The 13,398-nt window shown below is 35.8% G+C and overlaps 1 protein-coding gene across 3 annotated transcripts in view; it reads right to left on the reverse strand.

Moving 5' to 3' along the window:
* LOC134655398 (diuretic hormone receptor) overlaps positions 1–4,276 on the reverse strand; it is a 35,986-nt gene extending 31,710 nt beyond the window's left edge. For all 3 annotated transcript variants that reach the window (XM_063510857.1, XM_063510856.1, XM_063510858.1), the window contains exons 1-2: positions 4,141–4,276; positions 2,313–2,406 (exon numbers count right to left, since the gene is read on the reverse strand). In XM_063510857.1, the coding sequence (XP_063366927.1) occupies positions 2,313–2,366 (54 nt within the window). In that variant the 5' untranslated portion in view covers positions 2,367–2,406; positions 4,141–4,276. The remainder of the gene's footprint in view (positions 1–2,312; positions 2,407–4,140) is intronic.
* Between the last annotated feature and the right edge of the window lie 9,122 nt (positions 4,277–13,398).

Here is a 13,398-nt window from a genome sequence, read left to right on the forward strand (position 1 = left end):
GTCGAGGTTTTTGTGCTCACACTTTGCACAGTTTACTACTCCTAATTTTGTTTAAAAATGAACTTTAAAGTTTTTGGAGGTCTTAAATTATTTAGAGGTCCCACAAATTGAATATAATTTACTTAATTTAACAGCAGCGAGATTTGGTCTAACGTATCGAACGCAAGTGTATTGAGGGCATAAAACTACATCGTAACATACCCGTAAGTATTCTCTTTGATTATAAAGTCATGCGCAAACTTCCGTGCGGTGCCAAGACTGCCAAGTTCGGTACTTATCCAGCTTCAACGTTTGAGTCAGGCCATTACCTAGATAGTCTAAGTTATATATTGCCATTATTTTATGAGATGTGGTTGTTTTATTACGAATTGTTATTGTTAAGAAATTTTAGAGTAAAAGTACTAAAATTGAGACTGCCAGTTATTTCGAGGTTTTCTATCCATTAAGTTTAGAAATTTGCCATGTTATTACAAAATAACTATTGAATGTAACGTGATGTAGGTTCTAAGAAATAATGTGTCCCCTACTTTAACAGATGAAACAGATGGCGCTGTACTGCACCATGTTTTGGGGTAACTCGAATCAAATGTCAACTTTTGATAACCAGAGAACTTGCTATAATATGTACAGCGAGCGGTATACCCAGTATACCCACTTCATGAATGGAATTCATTCATAAATATGTATGGGTATATGTACTCTTACAACTGGACGTACGGACTACGGACCATATTACAGCACCATCTTTATCAAATGTCAAATTCGAGACACGAATTTGTCACTTCTTATACATTAAATTAATCTTTGTTATCACTTATAATAGAATATTATCTACTTAGGACGTAATTTTGTTCTTTCTAATTTTCAGTCCTCTTAACTTTATACGTAATTCAAAGTTGTTTAAAAACCTATACACATTCTTTTGTAACCGGGCAGGACAGATAGACGATCGTAAATCTTCCCTTGTCCATTACGCTAAGGGCTGTGTCTTGCTCCCTAATTCACAAAACATTTCTCCTCGACTGTGAGCCCATTCCCAATATAACTAAACCTGTATCCCTAACAACTATGCATACACCATCAAAAAATTTATACTGGTCTATTCTAAGCAAGAGCTTTTATAAGTTTTGTAAAAAACAGCTTCGTTCGCTTGTTTATTCGTCCCACAAACGCAATATGCCCATTGACATTTAGGTCAACGTTTTAGTTAGGGTTTGCAATCCGGATCCGAAATGTATGGAATTATCCGGATCTGGATCCGGATCCGCGGATATTCCCATACATTTCGGTTCCGTCGTGCAAACCCTAGTTTTAGTTCATAGAATTACTGTCTTCCAAGTTAGTCTCCTTGGAGAAAATTTTACAAATTTAGTTTAGAACTAGTTTTATTTGTATTATTTTAGAAAGGCGCTCTCTTATCTTTCTGTCATGGAATTATTAAGTAACGAGGAAAGTGCCTTTTCGGCGGAAAGTGCATCTGAATGAAAAGGTGTTTCAGGGGGACTGTTCGTTCTAATTAAGGTGACCAAGTTTGTGTGTGTTCACCTGTATACATTTACTGGGCATTTACAAGACTTATACTGGGCTGGCCACAGGGGAGGAGGTTCCGCATTCTATTTTCGATCACTGTTTTATCTCATTACCCTTCCCTTTTATTCAGTCTGGCTAAACATTCCTCGAAATTATTATTTACTTTGATTCACCTTTGGCTTTTTTTCAAACTTGGCGCCATGTTTTAACGGTTGAACGGTAAGGTCAGACTATTATTAGTATTATGACTCTTTATTTCGACACTAAGAAGATTGCGGATATACTCTCTTTGGTCCAAAGACATCCGGACTCAAAACTTTTATTTATACTCTTAGATTGAGAAATTTAGCAACTTTGCTATTAATAGAAAACCTTCAAAGTACCCAACTAAGACAATTTCGCAGCCAAGTTTGAACATTAAAGCTGGATAATTGCTAGACTTCTGTAAATAGTTTACAAAGCACCTGCTAATTACTAACTATTTGGTGATATTTCAGTTGATTTACAGTTTACATAAACAATAAGCACCTTAATTAAAGTCAATGTGGCTAATTCCGTCATAGGGACTATTCCGTCCATTAGCGTTTTTCTCGAACAACGAACAACATTGATAAATTCATCGACAAAGCAGCGATTGCTTTTAGTTTCAACAATCAAAAGCACCGACCCTACGATTGAAAATTAAAGAAATATACGCTCGTGGACGGAATAGTCCCTACGACGCAATTAGCCACATTGACCTTACATAAATAAACTGGTAAATAAAGTACATTGTGGCTTACCTGTAAAGATAAATTTAGTATCCAACTGCATGCTGACAGAATGTACGTCGACATGAGATTTGTGTGTATTGTATTTCGTAGACATCTTAGATCTCTGAAATGGAAAAGCGGAATTAATATACGAATACATAATCCACGACAAACGGACACAGCATTTTGTCGAATCACTACATAACATAGTATAAAACAAAGTCGCTTCCCGCTGTCTGTCTGTCCGTATGTACGCTTAGATCTTTAAAACTACGCAACGGATTTTGATGCGGTTTTTTAATAGATAGAGTAATTCAAGAGGAAGGTTTATGTATAATTTGTTAACCCGAGCGAAGCCGGGGCGGGTCGCTAGTTGTTATTTATTTTAACGGGACTGAAACGTGAATACTTAAGCTTTTAATTTTCAACGACGTTTCAAGGACGGCATCGTCCCCGTGGTCTCGGGACCCATTAAAGTAAATAATAATGTGTGAAAATCGAAGCCATTTTTGTAAATTTTGTTAACAAAAAATATATAAATTATGTAAATGAGCAAATAAGTTGCGTAACACCATTTTTAGAACAGTACGCCTTAGTATGTTTTATTTTAAATAAAGAATGAGTAGGTTACCAACTTAAATTGCGATAAATCTTCTATTCAGTTAATATGTCAAAGTATGCATGTGAAAGAGGTAGGTTATTAGGTAAAAAATTTAAGTACTTATTCATCATATGAAAAAATCATATAAAAAATAGTTTCGGATCAATGAATCATTTGTGAGCTCTTCAGAATGATAATGAAATATTTGAAGAGCACTTGAAAGAATTGTTAGAAAAGTGACTATTCATATTGAATGTGTTATCTGTCGTATTTCTGATATGATTCGACGCCACGCGATGCGTACGTTGCACTAAAAATCTTAATTATTGGTAGAGGTACGAGTAATAGGACAGTAACAACAGTCTTGTTATACATTATTGTGGATATATGTTGCAGTTATGGCCATGTCTTACAAAGAAAATCAAAAACAATGCTATTCATTGCCTGTGGATGTTATATTTATAATTTAAAGCAATGTTATAACTTCAAGCAATTGCGGTTTAACATTATTTTAAGATAAAATGTACTCTTATGTTGAATTCGTATTGAAATGGAGGGGTACTCCATTGTTCGTCTTTGTATAATTATTATCTTCTGATAGCGGATGCTTTACATGTTCAGTGCGATCGACCTTCAAAGAAAGAGTTGATTATTATCAATTATCGAGTTGATGTGATGTTGGTAACAGTTGCTTTGTGCATTTTTAGTGATTGCTCAAGCGTTGGCGACCGGCGGGGCGTTCGGTGAAGCGAGCGGCCTCAGTGAACGCTCCAAGTTAGACGCTCGTCGCAACGCTGGCGCCGCTGCTCGCTTTTCGCTCGCTACTTATGGGCCCGACACTATCATGAATAATGACATTACTTTGAATAAATGGCATGAAGGAATTACGGTAAGTAATGATTTTTTTTGCTTCAGTATTTGAGTTATGTCAAAGTAATGATACTAGAAATGACATTACTATTGACAGTGAATTGATTGAAATTATGGAATCAGAAATACCAGAAAGAACAACGGAAGATAATGAAGTTATTAATGAAGTTGGATATTTTTGAAGTAATGACGAAATGATGACATTATACTCATAGTGAGTGTAGCGCAACTGAAACCATAGGCTAAAGGGGCCAACTGATTACCAGTCCGCCGGACGATATCAGCCTGTCAGTTGTTCGGAACTGTCAACTTTTTGTTTTAACTGACAGGCCGATATCGTCCGGCGGACTGGTAATCAGTGGGCCCCTTAAGCTAGTGTCAACTCACTTGAAGTATAGGAAGACGAAGACGGCCAGCGACAGCACAGCGAGGCTGAGCGAGTAACCGGCGAGGTAGATGAGACTCGTGACATCTGTCGCTGAGGTGTTGGAGATGCGCTCTGAGCAGTTTGAGTAGTCCGAGTAGTTGTGCCAGAAGCCTTCGGCGCAGTGCCGCGAGGCGTTTTCTGTGGAAAACAATACCTATATTTAAATAAAGTCGCAAATAATAAACTAAATAAAACAACGCGATAGACCCGTCTACGAGTATAAATGTGAGTTAATATGTGTTAAAAACGCGAAAGTTAAATTATAAATAAAACAAGTTCCACCTAATACCAAGATTATTTTGAGAATACTCTACTGATTCGGTTACTATATTGCAGCTCGCAGTAATATGTTTTCTAGGGATATCAATAGCTACTTACATTCACAGATTATTTCAGTATTCGGTTAAAATAATAAAATGACAACATTTATATATTTTCTGGCAGAGCGTATTCCCGAAAGCTTAAAATATTATCACATTTTCTTTATTGTGAAAACTATGTTTTGTGTAACTCTTCGATATGTAAGAGAATTCAATAAAATACTCGTAACCAGAAAAAAAGTTTTAATCTTTCCAATAATTCTTTGAAGATAAAATATTATAAATACGTGCATTGATTATTACTTTACTATTAAAAACTGCTACTAATTTATTGAAAGTTCATGTAATAAGTCATTTTCCTGAAAACGAATGATAGTAAGGTTCCCGCGGACGGTTAAGAGCATATTTTTTTCGGATACTATGCTATCGTCGGACGGTCAAGTGGATAAATCATGTTATTATTCGTTGTGTTTTGTGATGAACGGAAAAAACATGGTGAAACCTTACAAAACCGGCGTGCGGGAGTTACTTTTCCGCATGACGAATAATTTTACACTAGTAAAAAATCATCAGGAGGCGATTCAAGTTCAAAAACGACAATGTTTACAAAATTTGGAGTTGATGACGGGTAAGTGGAATGAAACATCTTAATACTTGCACCATAATGTACTTAGATAATATAATATTGGTTTAGACTAAGGTTGCACAGCAAATTGAACACACCTAATAGGTACCTATAGACATACTTACCCTATGAACTTCCTCGAACATTTCGAGAAACTCATTGGTACTAGCCGGGTTTCGAGCTAGAACCCACAACCTCCATGCTTATGCTCACGGCATGGGTACCTATTAGTTAAAAAAGCTAAAATTTATTTTTAATATATGTTTATTGTTTTAATGGTTTATTTCGTTTTTCCGAAAACTGTATTTCGCAAATTGCGGGCAATTTCTCTGTCAATCTAATTACGCCTTAATGGGAGTAAAAGAGAAAGATGCCCGCATATTGGGAACTTCGGTGCTCGCGGTAGGCCCTCTGTACCTATTTACCACTAGGCCGTCGCGAATATCACAAAAGCTTAATAAATTTGATGAAGCCAAATGTCACATTCTCCCAATATTATTTATCAATAATAGTATATGTCTACATATTAATAGTGCCATCTATTGTTGGAATGAAATTTATTTTACCATAATGCATACCTTAATTTTTTCATAGACGGTAAATATGGTAGTAATGAGTAATGAAATAAATGCATTTGTATTTGTATTTTTTGTATTTATGAAATTTCACAAGTATCAAGACTATTTAATCCATTTTCTGTGGTGTTGTCACATACTGATTTTTAAAAACGACTTTTAATCTAGCGCTCCAGACTTTCGTTGGTCTTACTCTATAAAGACCTTAGTATCTTTGTTTTTTTGCAGTTATTTAAAAAAAAACTGGTTTTAAAAATGTTTTGGCACAGATACAGTATTTTACGTGAAAAACAAAAGGTTATTGTCTGTTGTCAGGTAGCGGCGGCGAATGACATAAATAATTCATTGTTTTCAACTTTTACGCAGCCAAATCTGAAAAGCTTAAACGGCCTTAGAAGTTATTTTTCTACAAGGGGATTTTATTATGAGATTTTTGCTAATATCATTTAGGTAAAGCTGTATGATTTTAAGCTTCCTTTTTTCATAACGAAATTCCTACTTATAATTTATATACAAGAATTCCGAATATTCTGAAGGGACCACACCAGTCACGCTTATTACCTAAGCGTAAAACCGTATAAACTACGAAGAAGCGTATTTAATTATATAAGTATTTACCTATATAAATTGCCGCATTTGAGTAGTAGGTGAGGGTGGGGAGGGTCGATCCCTAGGGGACACTTGGTAAACTTCATTTTTAATCAAACCAAACGACATACAATTTTTTGCGCTGGTAACACTTATTCATTCGTTCCTAACTTCACGTTCTGTCATGGCACTGTATCGGAAAAGTCAGTGGTTCAAAAATGGCGGACGGTGAAAGATTTTCTGCGTACTATATTCAATTTTCGGTAAGCTTTAACTGGATTTATTTTATAATATGAGATGGAAATGATGTTAGTGAGTGTGCTTATTTTATTTGTTGTTTATTGAAGTGATGATTAACTTGGATTACATTAATATCCGCGAACACATGTTTCGAGTACGGCACGTTTTATAATCTTACTATGTATGGGGAGACTTTGTCTTTTTCTTCAGGGGAGATATGATTCCGGGATCATGTCACCCCCAAAGCGATCAAGTATACATTGTAATAAATTTACTTACAAAATGATTCATAGAGCTATCATAAATATCTTCTTTTCTTTAGTAAATCATGCCGCGAAAGTACGACCAGAGAAACACTGATTTAAACTTTCAAGGTTTTTGACTCATTATTGTTTATTAAAACGGAATTTAATGGCGTATAATTCAGTTTTTAACTATACAACCGACTCTGAAAACGGAATTATCCCCGTGGCCTTTGAAAAGACTGACTAAAGTTGACATCAACATTTTACGAACTACCCGTACTTGGTCTTTTTTATCAAGTTAAACGTTTTACACACAGGGGATGTTACTCGGTCGACAAAAAACACTTATAACGATATTTGGTTTTCAACCGGCGATATTTGTTTTTATGGATGAAATGCTATTTCAATGGCTTTCCGACCTTATGTACTATAGAACCGACGGTCCATAGAAAGGATTTTAGGATTATGCAGCTCAAACACCGTCCTCGAAACGTGAGCAGTAAATTTCTAAACTTATTTATTATAGTAAACAATAACGACCAGTGATGGGTAAAAAAATTAAAATTGCTGTAGGTATCTGACGCTAAAAATACCTTCATAAGAACTTTAAAAAAATTAGCTTGTTACAAGAAATTTTATGTTAATAACTTCGATATTTGTTTTTTTTTTGTACAAAAATTGATTCCCTATTTTATGTTGTTTTATGGATAATACGATTACATTGTTTTTTTTTAAAGTATAAGATTATGGATTAATATGTGTTTGATATCTTGATATATTAATTTTCTGTAGATAAAGTGAATAAATTAATGTAGATACTACCCTCGAAATATGACATTGCCACTTAAAATCTTTTTACCAAATGTCCCCAAATCTGGAAGACTTGATCCCTTCGGCTTAGACATCTGATTACCGGAAATACAACTGCAAAGCATGGAAGATGCAATATATATATGTTTGCTGTGTATTTTACAAATTATAGATGCATTGCTAATAGCGATCCTAGTTATATAATCAATGAGAATCTGGTATGGGGAGACATGGTAAAAATATGTTTACCATGTGTCCCAAGAACCAGGGTCACTTGATCCCCCTAGGATCAAGGCTCCCGACCAGGGGTAAACAAGTCTCCCTTACATAGGGGACACATGGTAAAAGTCAACAGTATGGGTTTTCATGAAATAATGATCTAATTTATTGCACAAATCTGTTCTAATTCAAACTATTAATGAAGAGATAAATTCTGAGTCGTATGGTCTATAAAATTTTTCAATACTACAAATAGTTAAGAAAATGTATGCTAAAAACAAAAGGGGTGATCAACCCTCCCCAGTTTCCCCTAAAATAAAATTAGATGCTAGAATACAAACGGCACTGTTAAGTTATGAGTATATGTATGTATGTATGTCACTTTAATGCACAATATAAACATATAAAAACTCGAAAATGCGCGTTTTCCCAGAGATAAAACCTAGCTAGATCGATTTTTCGCCCCTAAAACCCCCATATAGCAAATTTCATCGAAGTCGTTAGAGCCGTTCCCGAGATGCCCGAAATATATATACATATAAATAAATATGCAAGAATTGCTTGTTTAAAGGTATTAGATAAACAAGTTTACAAACAACAGAAACAACAGTATATGCCAATTGATATAGCCTAACCTAAAAAATATTATTATAGGTACGGCTTCCTATAATAGTTTTTATTATTCATTTGTACTGGGTACAGAAAGTCTACCAGAATTCGAACCCGGAACCTCCTGCTGCGTAGGTAGTGTCACTACCGAATAATGCTCAATACGATCACTCTCAACTTGGTTTCCCGCGTAATATGTTATTTTGCATTGATCGCTGCAACTCGTTTTCTATCATTTTTACACGATCTTTCCCTTTTCCCTCCCTTCAGAATCTTCTTTAACAGATTCTAATGATCTGAACATAAATCACGTATGACTAATAAAAATCACTACATAGTATAAAACAAAGTCGCTTCCCGCTGTCTGTCTGTTTGTATATATGCTTAGATCTTTAAAACTACGCAACGGATTTTGATGCGGTTTTTTTTAAATAGAGTGATTCAAGAGGAAGGTTTATTTATAATTTGTTACCTCGTGCTAAGCCGGGGCGGGTCTCTAGTAATAATTAAAAAGCTACTCACGTGTATCGTCATACTGGACTCCATTTAGCTCACTGAAGCACTTCTGTATGGCCCTTGTGTTCCACGGCGTGGGGTCCCAGCACAGCAGCCCGTCGTGGTACGCTGGGCAGTAGCTCCCGTCCAGCTCATCGTTCTTGGCCAAACACTCCAACGCCCTCGCACTGAGATTAGCCTCCCCCAGTGTCTCTTGCACCTCGATCGTACTTAGTTCCTCCAGTTTGCCGAATTTTAAAACTACTTTACACAATATTCACTGTCTTTTCACTTGCACTTGCACGTTTCCATCGCGTTGCAGCGTAATTAAACTTGCGTTTCAAGTGTTGTGTGCTGAAACGGGCCGCAGAGTCCCCAGTGAGACGGGCATGATAAGGTTGTTTGCCAGCGGCTTGTGTTTTAACTTATCAAACGATAAGACAGCGAGAGCAAACATCGGCAGTCTGTGGGAGTATTTGCGTATCGTGCAAGGAACTCTGCCTTTTTCATAAATTGCCTCCGTTCAATTTAAACTTTCTCCTTGGACCTGAAAAGAAACGTGAGATTGTAAATTAAGTTCGTTGGAACTTGTATTGAGTTGGTTACAGTTTGATTTGCTTTAGATACGTTGAGGCTTAGATAAGAGGAGGAATGAACCGGTGAAGGTGACGCTGTGTACTTCATATTTGTTTGAGTTGGAAAAATGGGTCGACACTACGCTCGAGCATTTTGTTGGAAGGGCATTATGCACTATATTTATAACTAAGGTTTTGTGCAATTCAATATCACTATTGTCAATAAATTACAATCTTGCTTGGACATGGTCAGCGATTTTATTCGATGATGGAGAGAGCACATGCTCATGGCCACATGGCCATAGGAAATCTGTGATAAAATAACGCAACCTAATTGTACTTAGTAGTAGTAGTAGTAGTAGTAAACTCTTTATTGTACAAAAAGACATATTAAAAATAACATACTATTAGTAAGAAGTACAAAGGCTAACTTATCCCTTTGAGGGATCTCTTCCAGTTAACCTTTGAGTAGATGAGAGGAGAAAGTGAAAAGAGGGTGACAAATGCAGCAAAATGTACAACAAGGTACCAGAAAGATAAAGGATATACAAAATTTATACGATAAACATACATATAATACACAAAAAGGAATGGGGAAAATACACTAAAAATTGGAAAGAATTAGAAAGATATAAAGCAACTATACAATAGAAATATAGACAAATTAATCAGTCAGATCAGATAGCCATAGCATATCGACAATTCTAAAAACCCCATACACATAGTGTTTGGGGTTTTTAGAATTGTCTCGATGAGTTGTCTGTGGAAAGAAAAGTACAGTCAGCGATAAAAACTTGTACGAAAAATGAAATTATTGCCAAAAACTTATTCTAAAATGTGTTTGACCAAGTAACCATAATACAAGCTCTAATACTGTGCCTACTGTGGGGCTGGACTGATTTAGTGTGAGACGGTCCCATAATATTTAGTCTATCCTTTGGCAAATTCTGTCATCTTTGACATCCATAAAGGACGTCGTCAGATATCAAGCGAACATCTCTGAAATGCATAAATTATACGAAACTTATCAAATCCGCCGCGCCCGATGAAATGGAAAGCCGGAGCTTACAGTTTTGAGCTTCAAACTCGTGTAAATAAACTTTACAGTGACAGCTATGAAATCACGTCTGGAGGCAAAATTGGCGAATGTCCAGATTTTAGTGGTTATCAAAGTTCCATTGATTGTATAAGTCCAAAACGAATTCATACTTCGAATTTGATAGTTAATAGCTAGTAACTACTATACCTATACTAATAACAAATAAACAAGAAACTTCCAAATATAGAAATTCAATTTGCTGTCCTGCAGTTGCTATCGACTATAAGCGCAGTCGGCTCGGCCATATTCATTTGAGAAAACGCCTTTTGCGTCTAGTCTCTCTATGCCTTTAACGAGTATTCCATTCGGAAAAGGAAACTGCTGGAGACAAAATCCTATTATTTTAATGACGGCTTAGGATTAGAGCAACCATGGTGGCTTTGATTTGGTTGATTTGGTTAGTTTGGTTGGTTAGTTGGTTGGTTTGGTTGCTTTGTTGGATTTGTGAATGAGGATTATACCTAAGCGTTTCATCACTTTGGACTTAGTTAAATAAACAGGTATGAATTTGAAATTAATAATATAGGATTACTGCTGGATTAGACGCAATCAGCAAACATGGGCGTTGAGTATTGCAGATTAATATTTCGATTATAATTTAATGATATAGACAAACCAACGTATTTACTCAAAATATATATAACATTTTTATCCACACAGGTAGGTAATGTCAGTAGGGTATATCATTTGCAATATAATATTTATCAATGATTTTAGCAGGTGTTGAGACGTTTTTGCAGTGAACTTAATGATTTATTAATAAATTCTGCCCTGAAGGACAGAGACTAGCTAGCTAACTTAAGTACTTAATTTATAATCAATTCTTCATCAAGATAATAAAACGTGTCAGTTTTATACACTGAACCATTAAGATTTATAGCACACTATATGAATAACGAACAATTTGAACCTTAAGACATTGAAATACAGATAAATTACTCTCAAGGAGTAAGGACATGTCGTGTCATTATCATTAATGAACACAGGTAAACATTGACACAAGTGAGCAAATGACAAAGTTGGGGAGTCGGGCCGAGCGAACATTCCCGTAATGGGCAAGTTTGTAATGGGGGGAAAGTTGAGATACAGACTGCCGTATTCGAACTTCAAAATATTCACAAGAGACGACACGTACTAGATCCATTCTAGATACGTTATAGTTTAGATTTCAACAAGTTCTCTTTTGCAGCGCAATTCGGGCAACCAATGTCACTTTTACGATAGATCGTGTTAGATATCTATTAGATGTGAATTAGATCTCTAAGTAATATCTTGTGGAAATCGTTCAAAAGTATCTCCAGAATCGCGGAAATGTCAAATTTGACAGGTTAGATCCTAAACATATCGTTATCGTATCTTGGCGATGTCTAATAGATATCTATTACAAAATCCGAATCGGGCCCAGATTCCTCGGTATCACGAAGTTACCTATTATTAAAGGTTCTTCTAATCAACTTTTAAATTGGTTTTAAGTTATAAAATCAAGTACTGTAGAAACAATGCACAATGACATCGTTTTTGTAAACATCATGATACATTTTGGGTCCCCTTTTACAATACATATATAACGGTATTTTTTTGTTTAATTTAATGCACCAGCAAGTTTATTCTACACTTGTTATTTGAATATTAAACTTACTTAGCTTAGTAACTAGTTATGAATTAATTTTGTATTAAAACCCTTACTCCGATTTCGCTCGAAGCGATTAAGCTTTCCATTTTTCCTTTTATTTTAAAATTGTAGGTACTTAATGGACGATTTCAATAAATTCCGTGCTGCAGAATAAGTAATTAATATAAATTAATATCGAACAATAAAATGGAAATCGCACCGTTCAGAATTCAATTATCAACTCATCTTGATTACCGTGTTGTCTTTATCAACAACGATTTACCACATGCGGGGCCCGTTAGCATATTTGTCAATAAAATTTGGTTTCCACGTATCCGAATAAATATGGAAATGTTTCGCCGCAAGGGTTGTCGTGACAAATGGATCGTTGGTGAGCTATGAATATTTCAAACCAAATAGAAATCGTGGATAGTGCAGGCTTTTCTAAAACAGTGATGTGTGCATTTGTTTATGATTTTTATGAGGCACAGTTCGAACATGAAAACCCTCGATCCCGGAAGAGGGCGTTATTTTCCTTTTATTTTTTGCCCAAAGTTTACGTTGCTCTCCAAAAATACAGAGTGGATTTTTTAATGGGTCGGTAAGAGCGGCTTAATCCTATGCCGCTTCGTGAATATAATTTACTACTAACCCTTTCCTAAGCTTTTTAATTTATGAGTTGACAGTCAGGCATTTCCCTTTAGGTCGGGGTCGGGGTTTCCGTCAGGCTTTTCGGTCAAGGAAAACATCGTGAGGAAACCGGAGTAATCGCAATAAGGCCTAGTTTACCCTATGGGTTGGAAGGTCAGATGACAGTCGCTTTCGTAGAAACTAGTGCCTATGTCAATTCTTGGGATTAGTTGCCAAGTGGACCCCAGGCTCCTATGAGCCGTGGCAAAATGCCGGGACAACGCAAGGAAGATGATGATGAGTCAGGCATTTCCCTGTTATCAAAACATCGGTATTTTTCTTATACTTTTTTGTGCCAATGTATCATGCAGGGTGATATTTCATCCACCAGTATGTCTGCGTAGTGAACAACTTTTATTATGCGACCAATGCTGAAATCGCTTCCCATTGGTCCCATAATAAAAGTTGTTCAGTATGACTTCAGAGTATGGCTGCTGGTTAAAATTTCCCCCTGTATTTATCTAGGATCGAAAACATTTTAAAGGCGAACCTACAATACAGAAAGTGGTTTTCAAG

Source organism: Cydia amplana, chromosome 16 (genome assembly GCF_948474715.1).
Source record: "Cydia amplana chromosome 16, ilCydAmpl1.1, whole genome shotgun sequence".
Taxonomy (NCBI): Eukaryota; Metazoa; Arthropoda; class Insecta; order Lepidoptera; family Tortricidae; genus Cydia; species Cydia amplana.